At 39.9% G+C, this 18,950-nt stretch overlaps 3 protein-coding genes across 10 annotated transcripts; 2 read left to right on the top strand and 1 right to left on the bottom strand.

Moving 5' to 3' along the window:
• Nucleotides 1-2,189: 2,189 nt before the first annotated feature.
• trip13 (thyroid hormone receptor interactor 13) lies at nt 2,190-8,255 on the bottom strand. 2 transcript variants are annotated; one of them, XM_018689128.2, is made up of 14 exons: nt 8,108-8,255; nt 7,824-7,892; nt 6,677-6,836; nt 6,430-6,556; nt 5,753-5,808; nt 5,566-5,656; nt 5,393-5,465; nt 5,243-5,306; nt 5,061-5,147; nt 4,763-4,869; nt 4,448-4,601; nt 3,516-3,628; nt 3,318-3,387; nt 2,190-3,229 (listed from the first exon to the last, which is right to left on the bottom strand). In XM_018689128.2, exons 2-14 carry the CDS (start codon nt 7,880-7,882, stop codon nt 3,134-3,136), a joined length of 1,257 nt encoding a protein of 418 aa, XP_018544644.1. In that variant the 5' UTR covers nt 7,883-7,892; nt 8,108-8,255; the 3' UTR covers nt 2,190-3,133. The 2 variants fall into 2 exon arrangements, with proteins under 2 accessions (XP_018544644.1, XP_018544651.1); XM_018689135.2 differs by lacking the exon at nt 8,108-8,255 and adding an exon at nt 7,978-8,091.
• Nucleotides 8,256-8,260: 5 nt separating this feature from the next.
• Nucleotides 8,261-13,490, top strand: brd9 (bromodomain containing 9). 3 transcript variants are annotated; one of them, XM_018689099.2, is made up of 17 exons: nt 8,261-8,443; nt 9,031-9,251; nt 9,327-9,452; nt 9,540-9,669; nt 9,761-9,818; nt 10,118-10,262; nt 10,373-10,483; nt 10,716-10,840; nt 10,985-11,117; nt 11,228-11,303; nt 11,393-11,488; nt 11,627-11,759; nt 11,858-11,969; nt 12,064-12,120; nt 12,234-12,339; nt 12,808-12,978; nt 13,202-13,490. In XM_018689099.2, the coding sequence occupies exons 1-17, from the start codon at nt 8,395-8,397 to the stop codon at nt 13,300-13,302; spliced, it is 1,950 nt and encodes a 649-aa protein (XP_018544615.1). In that variant the 5' UTR covers nt 8,261-8,394; the 3' UTR covers nt 13,303-13,490. The 3 variants fall into 3 exon arrangements, with proteins under 3 accessions (XP_018544615.1, XP_018544608.1, XP_018544601.1); XM_018689092.2 differs by having other exon boundaries at nt 10,713-10,840; XM_018689085.2 differs by having other exon boundaries at nt 10,653-10,840.
• Nucleotides 13,491-13,856: 366 nt separating this feature from the next.
• On the top strand, nt 13,857-18,524 carry zdhhc11 (zinc finger DHHC-type containing 11). Of its 5 annotated transcripts, none has more exons than XM_018689174.2 (11): nt 13,857-14,280; nt 15,382-15,600; nt 16,087-16,265; nt 16,386-16,487; nt 16,589-16,713; nt 16,821-16,976; nt 17,081-17,199; nt 17,284-17,333; nt 17,428-17,488; nt 17,579-17,657; nt 17,759-18,524. In XM_018689174.2, the coding sequence occupies exons 1-11, from the start codon at nt 14,278-14,280 to the stop codon at nt 17,890-17,892; spliced, it is 1,227 nt and encodes a 408-aa protein (XP_018544690.1). In that variant the 5' UTR covers nt 13,857-14,277; the 3' UTR covers nt 17,893-18,524. The 5 variants fall into 5 exon arrangements, with proteins under 5 accessions (XP_018544690.1, XP_018544684.1, XP_018544662.1 ...); XM_018689168.2 differs by having other exon boundaries at nt 13,859-14,093; nt 17,425-17,488; XM_018689146.2 differs by having other exon boundaries at nt 13,859-14,280; nt 17,425-17,488.
• Nucleotides 18,525-18,950: the final 426 nt, after the last annotated feature.

The raw sequence follows: 18,950 nt of genomic DNA, 5'->3' as shown, positions 1-18,950 counted from the left end.
TACTGTATCATAGTGTCCTAGTTTCACTGCCATACCTTGATGAATGTGGAGTGCCGTTATATAGCTCTTCCTGTCAATTTGTCTGCCATTTGACTCCTCACAGACACAACTCTCTCAGATCACCGTCTCTCTGGCTGTCAGGAGGAACCGACATTTGCATTGCTCATTGATGGCAGCTTTCTTTGATCCTGCTTGCCGTGCCTAATTATCACTGTTTCTTTATGTAGCCCAGGCTCTCAGGATTCTGCCTCTTTCTCCTTCTCCCTCTAACATCCTGTTTAAGTCAGATGACAAACATATGGGGACGCAGAAATGTCTAGACTCAAGCAGAAACAACTGCTTGTGAAGTCTCTGACAGGGTAGTTTAGACTGGGAACAGAGAGTTGTCTTTTAAGGGCAATGTTCACTTGGGTAAAAGTCCTGGTTTATCATCAAAGGCTGTCATGTAGATGAAGAATTGAGGAGCCCTAACAGTTTTACTTTTATGGGCTCTTGTTATGTATTTATACAGAGGATGTGGATCATTACACTGGCGAGTTCAGAATGTTTCTAACCTTGTGTCAATCAGTGCAGTATCACACTTTAAAAACAGCTATGTAAATCATAACCTCTTTAAAACTTCTGTTTAATCTTTACACTCTTACATAAATGAGTGATAGTTTCCGTGCTTTTTGTGTGGAGCACAGTTCAGTTTCCCCTTAACGTACCTATAAGCATGTGTGTAAGTTAATCCCCTCCCTATGTGAATCACCATTGGCACATGCAGTCATATTCCATTGCTTTCAGCCATGTACCTGAACAACGGTTGGGAGGATAAACATCAGACTGTTTGTTTTGTTTGGAGTTTTCTGACATTTTCAAACAGCTTGAAACAGTGATAAAACCCTGCAACAATAAGGCTTTTGACTTTTCTTCCTTCTCCGTCTTGATTGCCTTTTAACAGCTGCCTGGTTTTGGACCAACTACAGTCAAAAGAAAAAAAAGGCCTCCAGACAGAGCAATTATGGTTTTATTTACAATGCCTGTTCCTACAACTTTCCTTTACTCCAATCTGCCTTCTTTCTCTCCACTTTGTGATCATTAATCAGATTAGAGAAAAGGAGAGCTTCCTCATGCGATTATCTCACATAAAAACTTCATTGACAAATCATAATTGTGATTGTGATGTGCCAGACAATTAGGTGTAAAAGATACTGTGACATTGAAGGGATAATACACACAAACAACAATTAAGTTTCCTTGATGAAATAAAGGCTTTTTTGTGCAAGGGGAAATCCATTCTTGGTTTTTTGTGAAACCCAGTACTTGAGAAAGATTGGAGAAAGAGCATAAAGAAAACATAAATCTTTTGTTTGATCTCAATGATCAATTGCCAGTAAAATCAAATCCACCAAAATTTCATGTGAAATGTGCTCAATAAAAACACCCAACAGAGGTCATTTGAAAGGTGACAGTGATATGATTGAGCGTGTGAATAAAGATGAACTCAATGTTTGCTTTCTTTTTACATTCAGGAACAGCCTACAGAATCCACCTTTGAAGTGGCGGAGTGAAAAAGCTGTTGCCCAACAACAAACAAAGGGCACATTGTCTGAACCCGGCAGCTGACATGCAAAGCAGCAGAGCATTCACAGAATGCAAAACATGCTCATACGAACAATGGAGCCACTGATCAGTTCATGTAAACTGTGCGAATGACTGATACATTTCAAAATGGAACCATCTTTCAACAGTTTTGTTTTTAGGTCAAATTGGTGGCAACGACGCCTAAACACACTCTGCCAGACATTATAACCATATATCACTTTCAATCCCCGTGCTGGGGCCTGTCTCATAAAGGAAGACTACAGTGTTGGCTGCTAATGTTCCCTTTTTACTTCCAGATTTGCACACTAACATTTTATATTTGTGGGGATTTCTGGTTTTACTCAACAAGATTTAGATAACGTTATTATCCGGTTATATGAGACAAGCTCAGTGTCAACTGCAATCTGGTTTTACTGCTGTGGGTATTTTCACTTATTGCGATTATCATGTATCTCATAAAATAAACTATATAAAATCAGTCTTTCCATGTGTAAAACTGTATGAAAGCATGAGTGCGCCACCAAGTGGTGGCCCAAAGGCTTTTTTTTTTTAAATCTCTGAAATGCATCTGCTTCAACTGCAGCATTTCTACAAAACACGAGTATAAACAATATTGTTTATTACAATGTTATGTACAAAATAAAGTTGTAATGAACACATGAATACATAGTCTTAAGAGGAGTTGATGTTAGCATAAATATAGAACTGACAATGAAAAATGAAAATTTTTTGTTCTAAACTAATGGATTAAGAGAAATGTCCCTTTTAAAACGCATGAACAGAGGTTAAAAAAAAGTGTGTTAAGCTGACAGTTCGCTTTTTTTGACATAAGATGGTGTTCTGCATGGACATTAGCTCAGTCAATAGATGCATGGAGATAGCAGCTTGTCAGACAGAAATAAGCAGTGCTAAATGGAGCAAGTTAACTTAAAAAAAAAACAACAACCTAACATAGTACTAACACAATACGTTGAGGCTTCAGACCCATTGTGGAACAGCCATTCATTTCTGTCTGACAAGCTGCTTCAATGGAATATCTCCAACAAAACTACTCACAGACTCACAGCCCACATCTGTGCACCAACGTCACCAAGAGGAAGTAACTTATGCCAATAAATATCCAAACCATCGCTTCAACATGAGGACCAAAAAAGCTGGCAGGTTAAAGCTGTATGATACATGACAATATCAAACACTTTGAAAATGAGAGAAGTAAACAGTTAATAGCACATAGAAAATTCAAGCACTGGGCACTCCATTTACAACCAAACTGCCTTGACTTGGTCTTCTAAGGTAGCACCAACAAAATGACCTGAATAAAGACTTTCATGTTATAGATAGCATTTGTTAAAACATTGTAATTTGCCAAGACAGTATATTTAGCGTAGTGCTGGAAAATAAGTTGATTTGATGGTATATTTAAAAAAAAAAAAAAAAGAAAAAAAAAGGATGTAATGGTTGTAGTTTTCCAAACCACAAACAAACAGGGCACAGGATTGAGAGCTCATAAACAATCACATGTCAGCCTTTGGGCATTGTAATAAATTCAGATACCGTTGACCAGGTTCACTTTTTCCTCCCTCTGTTTATCCACTGCTCGATCCATAGCTTCCAGAAACCTCTCAAGAGTCACTGTCGGTGACTGCAGACAAATAAACTACATTAAAAAACAATATAACTCTTTTTTTTTTTTTACAGCTATACTCTGTCAAACGAAATCAAATACTTACCTTCACAAACAGCGCATGGGCAAGAAATGGTAACTTCCTGAGTGCTCTTCCACTCAAACCTTTGCTTTTTCTGGAAATGAAAACAAAAACAAAAACAGTAGCCCCTGGCTGTTTCAGTTCTCACTGACACTCAATGTAATGAGCACAGCACAGACAGCGCAATTTGGGTGCTATTGCATTATGGGAGGCTGCACTCACAGAGCAATGTTCCTCAGGTTCAGGCTGTGTTCAGACACCTCACTCTTAGCGAACCCCATCGTCTCGAGCTCAAACATGGTAAACAGCTGCTGCCGGGGGTAGATTAGCTGGCACTGCATACACATAATCACACATCATGAGGCAAATTTATCAACTCTGCCTATTGAATTAAAAGTTTTGCTTCTGTAATGTTGTTGTTTATGAATGTTTTGTGAAGCATGCTAAAAATAAACCTAAACAATATACTGTTTTGTTGAGACATGACGTATTTAGATTTTACCCTCTACACATTGCAAAAACTAGATCACTCTTAACTGATCAGTAAGTTTATTATTGAGTAAAAAAAAAAAAAATTCACACAAACAAGTGGAAAAATGCTGCCAAAGCGTGTTTCAATACAGAGAATTTCAGGTACAAATGACAGGAAGCCATCCCACCTCCTTCTTTCAGTAATCTCAGTCAAATGTGTTTTTGATTAAGTGCTGGTGTTTTGTTTTCTGAAATGTTGTTTTTTGAATCTTTGTTGCGATTTCTGTTTTGTTAATGGACTGGTATATAGCACTTTTATCCTTAGCATTTTGCCATTCATTCAGCCATTCACACATAGACACACCACACCAGTGGTCACAAGCCTTGTATTGGGAGTGTCTTGACCAAGGACACTTTGCCAACCCTTTGATTAGCAGGTAACCAGCTCTACCTGCTGAGCCTTTCCCACTCATGGCTAACATAACTGGGTCTTGTGTCAGGATACTGGCATGTTATTACTCACAGTATTTCTACAAAATTCCTTGTAAATTAGAACAATTATCACACACACTGGTCCTGGTGTGTTTTTACCCCAAAGTTTGAACATGGGAGCTCATTGTTGGGAAGACAAATGTGTTTTGCATTAAATAAAAAAAAAAAACGTTGCTAGATTGTTTGGTCACCTTCATTAGCTCCTCGAGGCAGGAGAGGTAGATGTTGTAGATGCCCTTCTCAGATGGTGGTCCGATGTACTGCTTGATGTCAGCTCGGTCCACAAACGCCAAGTCAATCTTTTCTGTCACATTGGAGGTTGTCAGGATCACGACATTTGAATGTCTGAAACGTGAAGACAAACAGGACAAAATAAAAGTCTGATGGTAGGATTTTACCATAAAAATAGTGATCAAGAGTGATTGCATGAATGCAAAAAATGGCTCCTATCTCATATGTTCTTGGGAAAGAGATCTGAACATTAGACACATGCTTTGCTTTCTGACCGTTTGATCTGGTCCAGCTGAGTGAGAACAGAGTTGACCACTCGAATGGCGTCAGAGGGCTCTGTTCCCGCCTGGCAGGCATTCCTAGCTGCTGTCAGACTCTCCACCTATTTACAATAAAATAAATAACAACCTCAGTCATGGCAGAAACACTTCTGAACAAGGAATAACTGACATATAACAAACTAACAAAGGAGTCTGATGTTATTCTAGGGAACATGGACACAAATCTATAGACATGCATGGGATAAATGAATTTCTGGGGCTCAGACTGGACCAGTTCCAAGCAGATTTTTACCTCATCAATGAGAACAAACACAAGAGCGTCTTTGTCATCAATCAGTTGTTGGATCTTTTGAAACATCTTCGTGACCAGCTTGCCACTCTGTAACAAAGACCCATGATTAGCTCCCAAATCATTATCAGTTTCATCTAAAAGATCCATTAAACAGTTTAACATAAAAAGGAGCCCAGGTGTACCTCTGAAAACCACTTTGAAAACAAGCTGTGGCTGTTTATCTCAACAAATTGGCCATAAGAATACCTGCAGGGAGAGGAGTGCATGGTGTAATGAAAAGAGCAGATGGAATTACTGCTGAGGCGGTTTCACTAAATTGAGGTCTGCCTTACCGACTCGACAGCCTGATTGACAGCTTCTGGGCAAGCGCTTTGCACAGTGACGTTTTCCCTGTGCCCGGGGGTCCTGAATGCCCGCCGAACACAAAGTGATAAATAAGTTATTTTACACACATCATCTCTAGCATGACCTCAATCAATAAAAATTACCGTTGTGAGTTATTTACCATGAAGCAGTACGACACGGTTCCATGAAATCAGGTTGCTGTCGACATTTTTGTCTGAGAAGTAAATTGTTGTTGTGACATAATCCAGGAGCTAAAAGAAAATGTGAAGTGTGGCCGTATGAGAAAGTTGTCATCATATTCTCTCATATCACAGCTGCTATTATTATTTATTTTTCTTATTTTTTACCTGGGTTTTGACTCCACTCTCATATACCAGGCTCTCCCAAATCCCATGGAATTCAGCTGTTAAACAACAGATCAAGTCATTTTAGGGGAATAATTTGAAGAAGCATAAGACTGAGATTAAAATACAACAATTGTATAAAGAGGATGTTTACCAAGCTTACAGTGCAAATTATTTTCTTTATTAAAATAAAGAAAATATGACAACTTTATCCCTGCCTTCATTTATTTTTCAACTATGGAATAGTTAGCCCTCCTCTAAAACTATTTTAGTTTTCTCCATGACAGAGTCAGGAGGTTCAGGTCAGGACACAGAGGTTACAATGGTAACAAAACCTTCACAGATACCACAACTGCTCCTGCTACATAATCCATGTTTCCAGTCTCTAAACACTCATAGTTGTACCACAGGCTCCTCAAAGCTGACCACAGCTTTATTGACAGCCACGTTTGAAGCCCACCGGTAGCCGACCTCTTCTCACATACATGATGTACGTCTCATATCCAAATTAATTTTGGGCTGAGTATTACATTAAATTATACTGAATCATATTATGCTTATCTGAATGATAGAGCACTTTCTGTATTAAGTCTGACTTCAACTGGAAATACATCAAACTATGAAAACAAGATTTTCTTCTATTCAATGCACTATCCTCCCTCCACAATATTCATTATTACCTGCTGGCAACAACCAGTGATTTGCTGCTGAAAGTTCCTCGTCATCTTCCAAACTGAGTGTGCTGGGGCCGTCCTCATTCAGAGTGAAGATGTGAACGGAAACAGAGCAGCTTTTCAAATCAAGGGGCTGAGTAGGGAAATAAAGTGAAAGAAAATAAATAAATAAAATATGACACATTATTACTTCTTTATGAAAAAAGTTATACATTCCCAAAAATGTTGACAAAAGAAATCAAAAATAACAGACCTGTGTTATCATTTCCTCAAGATCAACAATAGCCACAGACTCCACATGTTTCCTGAGAAAGTCTTCATCAAACTCTGTCCACCTGTAGTTACCAAAAACCATGCTGTGGCGATTCAGTAGAGCCAGAACATGCATCTTCACCTCAGACAGTTTGGCTGTGCTGAAACATGAACAAGAACAGAAACATACAATGAACAAGAAGATATGGCTGCAATTATGTAATTTATTTAGCATGACTGCACCAAAATATTTGATATTGCAGTCGCCAATGCTTATTTCTGTGAGTCTTACAGACCAAACTAGCAGACATGTCTGTGCTTCCGTTCTGAGGTATGTGAATAACTAGGAAAAGATTACTTCCATTCAAATGACCAAAAAATATATTTTGTTACTACAAAAACAGCGTTTTACTACATTTCAATCTGCCTGACCTTTCCTCCCTTGGAACCTGTAGTCAACTAAACCGCATGTTGCATTTGTGGTAGGTACTCTAAAGCAGATATGCTCAGTTAGTTGTTTGAGAGAGATGTATTGGTAACAATTTATGTAACCAACCTTTAAGTAATTTTTTAAACAATGCCAAATATTCACTGTTACCAGCTATTAGTTTCACTGTTTCCTATGACAGTAAGCTTGACATCTTTACATTTTTGTAAAATATTTTTTGCATATTACCATGAGATTGATGACGAGGCTTTTTCCACTGTTTTCTGACATTTTATTCACCAATCAATGATGCAATAAATTATTAAAGAAAATGATTATCAGACACATTGATAATGAAAGTAACTGTATGCTGCAGCCCTCCAATTCTCTGGTGGTGGATTAATAATACCTTGCCCAAAGTTTTCTGTGTGTAAATGACTTGACACACAAAACAAATTACCTTAAATCAAAGAAGCACAATATAAACTAAAACAATTAAGGTCTTAACACTAGATGACACAAGGTTCTTCTACAAGACCAGGATGATGGAGGACTTGTCAAAGCCGATAGTGTACTTCAGTGTTGCATATTTCTAACATATTACTGATTCATCAAATTACATTTGACCTCAGGAGGTTCAGGGGACCGGTTGTTAAACCAGCCTTGCCTGGGCTTCTTACATGTATTCAGTGACAAGTTTTGAACTACTGAGCTAACCCACCTGTGTGATTTAACATGGACCTCCACAATGATGTTTTGTTTTTGGTTTCCCATCTCCATTCCTGTAAAACTGTGGACACCAAAGCAAAATTCTGAACATTAAAAGCAGCACACATTGGCAGATGTGAAAAGATAAATAAATCTGCTTCACACACCCACACACTCTAGCTAGCTGATAGCTAAGAGAGTTGTAGTCAGATGTTGTTGTTGGTGTTGTAGCTAGCTAACATAGCTGGCTAACGTTAACGCCATCCGTTTCCTACATCGATAAAACTGAAACCCTACCTTACAACTTTTACGTTGTCAAGTGAATTAGTAACATCGACCAAAGTTGTGGTGCTCACGAAACTACCGACGTTCCTCAGTGCTGTCAGTCAGAGAACCGACAGTTTATTGAATTCAGCGCGCTGATTCGTTACACCGGACATACATCCTGTGTGTCGGGGAATCACATCCGCCTGCCGCTAGCTTTGTTGTTGCAAAGATTTTCTACTGTCTAAGGCGACGCTAGCCAGCTAGCCGTATCAGCATTACTGGAATAAGCGCACGCCTTCGGATATAAATATAGAGACATGGGGAAAAAACACAAGAAACATAAACCAGAGTGGAGAACAGTTGATGGTACCTGAATGCATCTTTTACTATTAGCTTTTTACCGCAGCGCTTGTGCTCCAGCTAGCCTTATGCTAGCCATCTTAGCCTAGCCTGTTGGTATAATGATCATCTACAATCCTGAGTTAATAATCTGTAACGATTAAAAATATTCTGTACTTTTGATCGTTTCTGACTGTGTTAGTAAGTTGTATTCAGTTAAACCAGCTAGTTAGTTAATTTATATCTGATTTTCACATCTATATCATCATTTTGTAATTAGGGTTAGGGTTATTATTTGGTTTATAATAGTCACAGGGTCAGTGAAGCACAACTGCTTTAGGATTACCCTCAACAAAACAACACAGCAGAGTACAACCCAATCACCCACCATTAAATATGGGATATTTTGCAGTTACATCTAAGGAAGTCTACTCTTCTCACAGTGAATTACTTATTTTTACGTCTGAAGTATTATCACACGATGCTTAGATTAGGCCTATAAATCCTGTTTCCTTTATCATCCCAGATGTTTACCTAAACCTTTCACAACTTTTCACCTTACACCATGATTCCCATCTGAGCTGTCACCTTTATCTTGTTTGTTTTGGTTGCAGACTATGAGGACAAGGCTCTTGAGAAGCCCCTTAAGCTTGTGCTCAAAGTTGGAGGAAGTGAGGTGACTGAGCTCTCCGGTTCGGGCCATGACTCCAGCTACTACGATGACAGGTCAGACCACGAGCGAGAACGCCACAAGGAGAAAAAGAAGAAAAAGAAGAAGAAGTCCGAAAAGGACAAAGACAAGTATGTGGACGATGAAGAGAGACGACGGCGAAAGGTTGGTTGACCATTTATCCACCTGATAAATGCATTGTTTGGTGCTATGACTTAAAATTGATCCTTCATCACACAGGAGGAAAAGAGGAAGAAGAGAGAGAGAGAGCAGAATGAATCAGAGGCAGCAGCTGTGACTTCTGCCAGTGCTGGTGTGCCTGTTGAACCTTTCACCTTGTCAAAAACTATAAGTATTGCATTAGAGGTGAGTAAACTACGCCCAAAAATATCACCATCAAATTCTTATTGATTACTTTGACAAGACACTCACATCGTATATGTTTCTTATCAGCCTGAAGAGAAGAAAAAAAAGAAAGAGAGGTTTGAGATAGAGTCTGAAGTGGAGGAATTTCACCCTAGTGTGAAGGTGGAAGTAGAGCAGCAGGGAGACAGACCAGTCAGAGCATGCAGGACACAGCAAGGTAAGATGGCAAACATGACATTTTATTTCAGCAATTATTTAGCGGTATAAGTTTTATTAAATAGCTGCATATTTGTGCTTGTCTACTGCAGAGAATGAGTCCACTCCTCGTCAACAACTGCTGGAGCATTTCTTACGTCAGTTGCAGAGGTGAGGGATGCTAATTCAGTTTAATTTCTGCATCCACTTGTAATGTTGGACCTCTGTCCTTTCAGTGCCACAACGCTGCTCCTGAAGGGGGCAGTATTAACCGTAGACTGTAAAAAGTGAAATGTGAGGAAGGCTGTATTATAATTTGGTCTGTTGCATCAAGTCACAGCAAGATCTCTTCATATTGATCACATTGACCTGATAGATAACAAACACTTCCACATAAAAACACAAGTCTAAACAAATCTAATCGCTCCTGTTCTGAATAACTCTTGACAGTGTATCACTTGTCTTTCCAGGAAAGACCCCCATGGATTCTTCTCATTCCCTGTAACGGATGCGATTGCTCCTGGTTACTCAATGATTATCAAACATCCTATGGACTTCAGCACCATGAAAGACAAGATTAGAAACAATGAGTACAACACAGTAACAGAATTCAAGGTGAGGACAGATTTCAACACATTCTCATCTTCAAATCGAGGGCTGGGTGGTGAATATTTCTTTCCTTCCAATGTTTGCACTCATACTTGTTTGAAAACACTGGCCTTCAGGCGGACTTCAAACTGATGTGTGACAATGCCATGGTGTACAACCGACCAGAGACTGTCTACTATAAGGCTGCCAAGAAACTTCTCCATACGGGATTCAAGATGATGAGCAAGGTATTGAGATCACATGGACTAACAACAAAAAAACATTTCTTATAGTGTAACGTATAGCATATAACAGCAACTTCCTACTGTCCCTTACATCCCATTTCCTTTCTTACCCATACACTGGCAGCATATTAAGTCAAGTGTTGGTCCTTTTTTACTTCTGCACTGTGCACAGGAGCGTCTGTTGGCTCTCAAGCGCAGCATGTCTTTCATGCAAGACATGGATTTCACCCAGCAGGCAGCCATTTTGGGAGATGAGGACCTTACAGCTGATGTGACTCCTCCAGAGATAATCCCCATGCCAGTGGAATCTGCCAAGAAGTCCAGGAAACAACCAGTCAAGGACATGAAGGAAGTCATCAGGTACTCCTTATTTGTAACATCTCAATTTAATGTGAATATTTTTAGAGACTGAAGGACTGAAATGCTGTTAGAAAGGCCAGTAGGAAACTACTGAGCACCCTGTCAGTGTAATAATCCAGTAACATTATACTTCTCTTATCTCAGTTACCTGTATGAACCAGAGGGAAATGCTTGCAGCTTGACTGATAGCACAGCAGAGGAGCACGTTCTGGCACTAGTCGAACACTCTGCAGACGAAGCTCGGGATCGTATCACCCGATACATGCCAAACTCCAAGGTTTTCCACCTTACTTATTTTGTATAAACTTCTATTCATACATAATGTTTCCACCATATATGGTTATATATTCAGTGACACAAACGACCGACTCCTTCCTGTGTTTCCAGATGGGCTACTTGCGTAAAGAATCAGACGGTTCTCTTCTATATACTGTTGTAAATCAGCTCGATCCTGATGCTGAAGGTTTGTTATCACTTTTAAATATCTTTCAAAACCCACTGTTCTTGCACTATCAGTATAATATTTATTATTTTTCTTAATTTCTTATGTAGAAGAGGAGACCCATAAAGTGGATCTGAGCTCTCTGTCAAATAAGCTTCTGCCTGGATTAACAACACTGGGTTTCAAAGATGACAGGAGACACAAAGGTATATCATAAAGTTCATTTTTGTTGGTTTAATTCATATTAGTCTCTTTAATCATCTCATCCAATTAACACCAATTTAAAAAATTCCCACAAAGTCTATGGCTTATAATGGATTCTGCTTATGTCTTGCTCTGTGTAGTGACCTTCCTGAGCAGCGCCTACAACATCCAGAGTCTTCAGAAGAACTCTGTCTTTCCAGACCTGCTGCCTGATGAGGTGGACATGCTCTATTCAGCCTATGGAGATGACACAGGGGTACAATGTGCTTTGAGGTAGGGGATTTATTTTTGTCTTCGGCGAAACTCTTTGGTGATAAAATCGTCTTCAATTTCAGCTTCTTATTTGTCCTTTTTTTAAATCACTCTCTCAGTATACAGGAGTTTGTTAAGGGCTGTGGAAGTGTCACCAAGCGGTGGGTTGATGGTCTTCTGGACAAGATGACTGCAGGTGATCACACTAAAGCTGTCAATCAGATCCGACAGGTATATGATCTATACTTGAGCAATTTACACACATTACTTGAATCAAATGTATCCGCCACCCACTGACACAAAAATGTCAAATTTTATGTTTCAGAAAAGAAACATGATGCAGAAACCTGATGAAGCCAAGTCCAACATCTGTGACATACAGGTATGCTGTAGCTCATAAGAGACGATACTGCACTGAAATAGTTTTTGTAAAATAATGTTGTGCTTGTCCATATGTGTTTGACTGTCCGACTCACACTGTGTGTTTTCCTTCAGTTGGGAGATAGCACCGGCCTGGGGGAGGGCAGCTCAGTCCTGGACTTCATGTCAATGAAGAACTATCCTGACATGTCTCTGGACATTTCCATGCTAAACTCATTAGGTGGTCATCTTCTATCAACACTCTGGCTGCATGTACACCAATAATTCAGTCATAATACGATTAAGCTAGTAATGCATTAATGTTGCAATAAGCATAAGAGCAGTTAAATGTTAAAGGAAAGGGAAATAATAGCCATGTACACCCTAACCTCCTAATAAAACCCTCCAGCAGAGTTTTCACCACATCTTTTTCTGGAAAAATATCTTTGTAATGCTTTACTATCCTAGAGCTAGTATAAACAGAACAACTCAAAACACATTTGTACCTCAATTATCTGCTATGATGCCACTCTGATACACCATTGTGATTGTGGCAAATCTTACTCTAATACCATTAGAGTCATTTGTGTATTTTCATTTTATGTGTACCTCCTGGCCAGAATCTCACAAATAGATGTGTGTTTTTCTCCTTTGAGCTTCATTCAGTTCATTTCCTACTGCGATCTTACCTTCCCTCTTTCTCTATCAGGTAAATCGGTGAAAAAAGAACCCGGGAACGAGGAGGGCCAGCAGCATTTTGACGACGCAGACAAACTCCTGCAGGAGTTCCAGGAGGCTCAGGTGGACCGAGTTGGCTCCAGACCCTCATCCAATCTGTCGTCTCTCTCTAATGCCTCGGAGAGGGATCAGCACCACCTAGGTATAGGAGCAAGACTTAAAATTAGATGGTCAGAAAGGAGCAGATTTACAGTGTTTGTTATTGTTGTCAGTATGCTAACAAACGATGGCACTCTGTTGCTCAGGTCCTTGGTAAATATCCACTAAATGTTATACCTCTACTTCTTTTCTGCAACATTTTCATTGCCTCCCACGCAACACAAACAGTGCAACGACACAAGAACTGTGTTTTTTTTTATCCGCAGGGAGCCCATCACACCTGGGTGTTGGGGACCAGTCGGAAATGGTTCACGATCCTTACGAGTTCCTGCAATCTCCGGAGCCAGAGAGCACAGGCAACAGCTGACCACACCCACTGCCTTCTTGTTATCCCGGTGTTAACAGCAGTGGGAACACTGTTTAAACACTGTGGAGACAGCAGGAGCCTGTGAAATGTTTTAAAGACTGAACATGATTGTACAGACTGTTTGTAGTGTAATTGTGTGTGTTTTTTGTACGAGTGCAACTGCTGAGAAATAAATGCTTGCACCTGTATTTATAAATGCGTGTGGTTCAGTAAGCAAATGAAAGACTCTTATCAGCTGCAACTGTGAGAGCAGGTGTAAACGTAGGAATGTCTGGCAGTGATAGTCATCCAAATTTAGTGCATTTGCGGTAAGAGGATGTTGTAACATTGTCCAGCTGCACTTAAGATGCACTGCTGAGTCCTCAGCTTTCTGATTACTGTAGGATGTCACATATCGTGCAAAGACACAACAGGGAAGTGAAAATAAAGCCTTATGTATGTGGCTGAATATACATTCAGTATAATGTAACAAGAGAAACATGAGGATGAAGGTTAGCAATAGAGGAGAGGCTTCTGAAAGCAGAAGTGTCATGTGCATATCTGAGTTTGCAGTTCCCTCTCGCGCTCATGTGAACGGTGCACCGGTTATTTTTGCGGAGCTCGTGTTCTTCAGGGCGTAAAAGTGTGAGGAAGAACTGCAAGGAGTCTGAGTTTGGCAGACAAGCTGCATGTGCGTATTTATCCTTCAGTGAGTGAAGGGCCACGATGAACAGCTGGGTATCTTGAGGAGAGCTGTAGTACACATGCGCAGCAGGGAGCACAGTTTCCATAGCGCTGCTCCGACCTGCTGAGTGAGTTGATTCTTCAACTTCTGACTCTCGTCCCTCGGTGACACAAATCCGAGGACACTGGACGATTTTATCCATGTTTACGGCTGCTTTTCTTTTAATAGTTTCGCGTTACCCTGCCGGTTTGTGCTCATTCATTATATCATTTTTTGCTTTTTGAAGCACCTGCCCGGCTGACGAATTAATTATGGTATGTCAAGCGGTGGAAATCTCCGTTTGTCTTTAAACAGGAGCAAATATACATTTTTTTTTTATTTAACGGTCTCTGTCTCGGGAAAAAGTAAGTAGCTCCTCATGGACTAAAACTTAACATAAATCTATTATCCTATTGGTTATTACTGGCATGACTTTATTCTTTGTTTAAAGCCGTGGGCTGTTTGTGTATTTAGCACACAATGCGGGGTGAGCTGCTGAAGCAGATAACCTTTAACTCAACATTAGCTAGTAGCTTTAGTTGTTAGGCAAAACAAAGACATCAAAACCAACAGCTAGGATCAGCGAGAGAGGTTTATTGCCCTTTTTACTTGGCAGCTAGCGTTAAATCTCACTCACAGGTCTAATGCAGTGATGAGTAAACTCCTTTTAGCTGTAAAAAGCCCTAAACTTGTTGATTTCTGACTGGTTTGTTCCTCATATAGAAAACTGAGTTTGAGCTTAAGTGTCAGGCATAAGACCAAGAGCAAACCATGTGATTAGAAGGCCTTTTTTTTTTTTTTTTTTTTTTTTGGTTACAAAGAAAGGGATGTTGCACTTTGTGTAACTCTTAAACCCCGGATCAGCTGTTAGGCGACAATATCCTCCTTGTTATTTATAAGCAGTGGCGTCTTTGTCGTTTATGGAGATGAATAAAAGCCTTCTACTACCTTTTATCATTGTATACACTCAGTAAATAATCCAACATAAAAGCCTAGCAATAAATCCTATGCTCATGAAGGTTTCAATGTTAATTTCTACTATGAAACAGTTTAGAAAAGTGTTGATTCAACCTGTGTTATTATTTTGGGAACGGTAGTTACTACTCTGCTTTATACCAGTGAAGGTAGACAAAGTCTGTTGTATTAGTTGTCCATAATAGGTACACCTAGAGAAAACTAATGCAGTCTGTGAATCTAGGTCCATCAGAGGGTGAACAGTCACTATCATTATGCTCAGCTCATTTTCCTAACTCATTTCCCCAGCAAATGTTGCCACACACTCTGCAGGAGCTAGACTTGTGCAGCTGGATGTTTGAAGATGCCCCGGAGGACTGTGTCTATTCACTTGTTTCTGTTGTCTTCTTCCACTGTTCTAGATGAACTGCTTTAGTCAAAGGCTGAGGCGCACGTCGCCCATGCGGGGCAGCAGCAAAAATGAGCTGGTCCCCTCCAAACCTCCCAGGATGAACGGATGGTCATGGCCCCCTCAAGCCTTCCAAGTGGTCGGCTGGTTGGTGTACGGCTACCTCGCGGTGGTCAGCTTCGGCATCTATATCCCTCTTCTGCCTCTGCCGTGGAACCATGTGCTCTATTCTGTATCCTTAACACACAGCTGTCATTGTCGCCGACTGTTAAGTGTGCAGCAGTGGGTCTTTCAGATTTGAATATGGAGCAAACATTAGCCTCTGCTACGGTTCTCTTTGGGCTGCTGGTCACAAGACAAGGATTTTGTTGTGTGGGCTGTCTGTATGGGCTCCAGTCACACCAGACGTGACTCTGTCTCTGTGTCTGTGGTCTCTATTAAGCCCAAAAGACATAATCACTGGTGTTTTTGTCACATGTTGAATGCTGCATGATGTCAACACACTAGTTCATTTCACTAAAGCTTCACTCAGCCATAAAAAAACAGTCGATTTCTTCAGACCCGACTTAATTTCTCACACAAAAGATCCACTTGTGTTCAACAGTTTGCAGTTTCTTGTTCATTTTTACTTGTGCCACTTGCTATTCTTTACTTTTATCACCTACTGCTGTATTTTTCTAATATTACTACTACTTTCCTTGACTCTTGTTGTGTGCAGCTGACAGGAATAGCATTTATTGTGCACTTTTTCTCCCATGTTGCTGCTGTCACTATTGACCCAGCAGATGCCAGTGTCAGGGCCAAACAGAGCTACTCCACTCCAATGCCACTTTTTGACCGGACAAAGCAATCACATGTCATCCAGGACCTACACTGTTATCTATGTGATGTCAAAGTGTATGTATTCAAAGCTGTGGTCTTTAATGTGATTTGACTTTTTAAGTTAATAGAAATAACATTTGGCAATCATGAGAAAGCTGCATTTTAATGGTGTTAATCTAATTAATCTTCATGAAGTGGCCCCAAGGTAAAACACTGTGGTGTTTGCAACAAATGTGTGGAAGACTTTGATCACCATTGCAAATGGCTGAACACCTGTGTGGGTGGCAGGAACTACTGGTAAGATGATTTCTGTATCTGACTATATGGCTTATGTCTCCAATGAAATGTAGCATGCCACTGTATGCAAATTAACATTAGGTTTTGTGTGTTGCCTTCAGGTGCTTCTTTGTGGCACTGTCCTCTGCTACACTTGGTGTCTTCCTGCTTGTTGTTGTCATCTTGTTCATCTTTATTCAGCATTACCTGGACCCAAACAGTCTACGGACCGCTCCACAGTATAATAGTGAGTCATCTCTGTCTTGAACTTTCTTTATCTGACTGAATAGACACAGCTTTGATGATATTTTCGTTATCTGCATCATTAACACCTGTGTATGTGTGTTTCTGTAGATACACTGGGGAATGGGACCTGGCTGGTGTTCTTACCATTAGCACCAATAAAGACTAGTTCAGCCGGTCTCCTTATATTAGCCTTTGTAACTGTCATGCTGAGCATCTCCTGCCTGCTGCTACTCTGTCATCTGTTGGGTTTTCACTTTTACCTATGTGAGTCACAATCTTCAAAACAGACTTTTTGACAGGGCTATTTCTCCCCATTCAGTGGTTCTCATATTTTTCCTCTGGTGTTTCTTCTCCTCTTGTCTATGCAGTTTATAAAGGCATTAGCACATATGATTATGTAAAGATGCAGCGCCAAAAAGAAGCTAGAAACCGAGACATCGAAGCAGGGAAAGCTACTGATGCCAAGACCCACAACAAGTCCCCACAGGTGATACCTGTCCTTTGTCCCTCACTGTCAATCGCCTGTTCATTCCACCATGTCTGTAAAAATGTCTTTTTTTTTCTTTCACAGAATCAAGAGAGCCCAATCGACTGTGAGCCAGCCTTATCACAGAGTACGAGGTAAAACTAATTCCTTATAGTTCTTGTTAAACTACTATTAAAGCTAATTTTGTAATGAAGTATGATCAAGGCTGCTCTGGTTTTCCTCCAGTAGCTGCAAAATTGACAATAAAGGCCCACTCAGCAGCCGACTTTCAGAGTCTATATGCACAGAGGTAAGCATGTCAACTTACAGTATATCTCCTTTGAATGATTTTACATGCACTAAATGGGTAATGTTATATTAAATTTTGTTTTTGTTCTAGTTGGAAAATTTCAGGAAATCATCAGAAAAGGAGAATAGTTTTCATTATGGAACAGAAAATCCTATACAGAACACAGCAAGTAAGTATGCGCTTGCACTTATTTATATCGATTAAAAAAGAACATTAGCTCATGCAGTTTGTAAATAATACTTATGTCTTCTTGGTTCCTGTGCATAAAAGGAGAAATGTCTATGAGTGATATCAAAAGCTGGAAGCCTGATACTGATGAAGAGACTCAGAGCCCCAGTGTGAAGTCAGTTCCTGGAGTGCAGGACCCTCTTGGCAGCTCAGTTATGATCCCAGACGATTCCTAGCAGTAACTGATATCTGTATGGCGAGGCATCGGGATACGCTGCTTTCTAGAATAATTTATTAAGAAATTATGCTTCATAAAACTGAGCCACATGACCATGGACCCATTGCCGACACGGACAGAGAATATGTTGGACTTTGATAGACATCATGGAAAACTTTTTTTCATCTAGTGGACATTTTGTATGCAGTCTGAATAACTGTGAACACGTTATTGTGTTTTGTTCCGTTTTTATCTATGCTATGTGTTTTTATGACGGCTGAATTATTTAAAGCATTGTTTTATCTCACTGAACGGCACAGAGAGCCAAAGTCCAGCCCCACTCTCAGGTTAGCCTCTGTTCAACTAGCCTGAGTCAGATAGATAATAGTGTGTGGTATGTTTAGCATCTTCCTGAAAAGCTGAAACACAATACTGTTCATATTCTATATTGTCATTTATCTGAATACCAAAAAGAACCTTAAATAGAAAAATATATTGTCTCACTGAAAGCAGTGGAGCAGATACTAGCTTGAAAAGTGGGCAGCACGTCAGCTCTCTGCTGCTGTTTTATTAACCATTGTTTTCACAGAGCCAGCAGTGTTCAGCATCTGTTTTTAGTAAAATTTGATAGTAAACAATATAAATACATAATCTTTGCTCAATTATTTTTCTTTATAGCCACTGGATCACACATTGGCACTATTGATCTCACCATCTCCAGCTTCTACACATTTCTCAGGTTTATGCCTATATTCTTAAACTAAATAGGTACTAATTGGATTGGCACAAAACATGAATGATTTATCAGCTACACAGTCCCTGTGTGTTGTTGCATTTCTTTCTTTTCTAGCCATTCAAGGTGGAAAAAAGACATTGTCACTGCACAGATTAATGCAAGAGGATATGTGTAGGGGATGCTGATATACTAAGAAATATGCCCTAGGACACATGAAATGAAATGGCTATCCTGACTAATAATCTCTGGTTGTGTCATCAGAGGAACACCAAAATATTATTTACAAGTAAGGCAGTTTCAGACACGGGAAGATATAGGAATGGATGAGGAAATTGGAGGTA

Source organism: Lates calcarifer, linkage group LG15, assembly GCF_001640805.2.
Source record: "Lates calcarifer isolate ASB-BC8 linkage group LG15, TLL_Latcal_v3, whole genome shotgun sequence".
In the NCBI taxonomy this organism is placed as follows: Eukaryota; Metazoa; Chordata; class Actinopteri; family Centropomidae; genus Lates; species Lates calcarifer.
The sequence above is the reverse complement of the archived record's forward strand: the minus strand, read 5'-3'. Positions and strand labels throughout refer to the sequence as shown.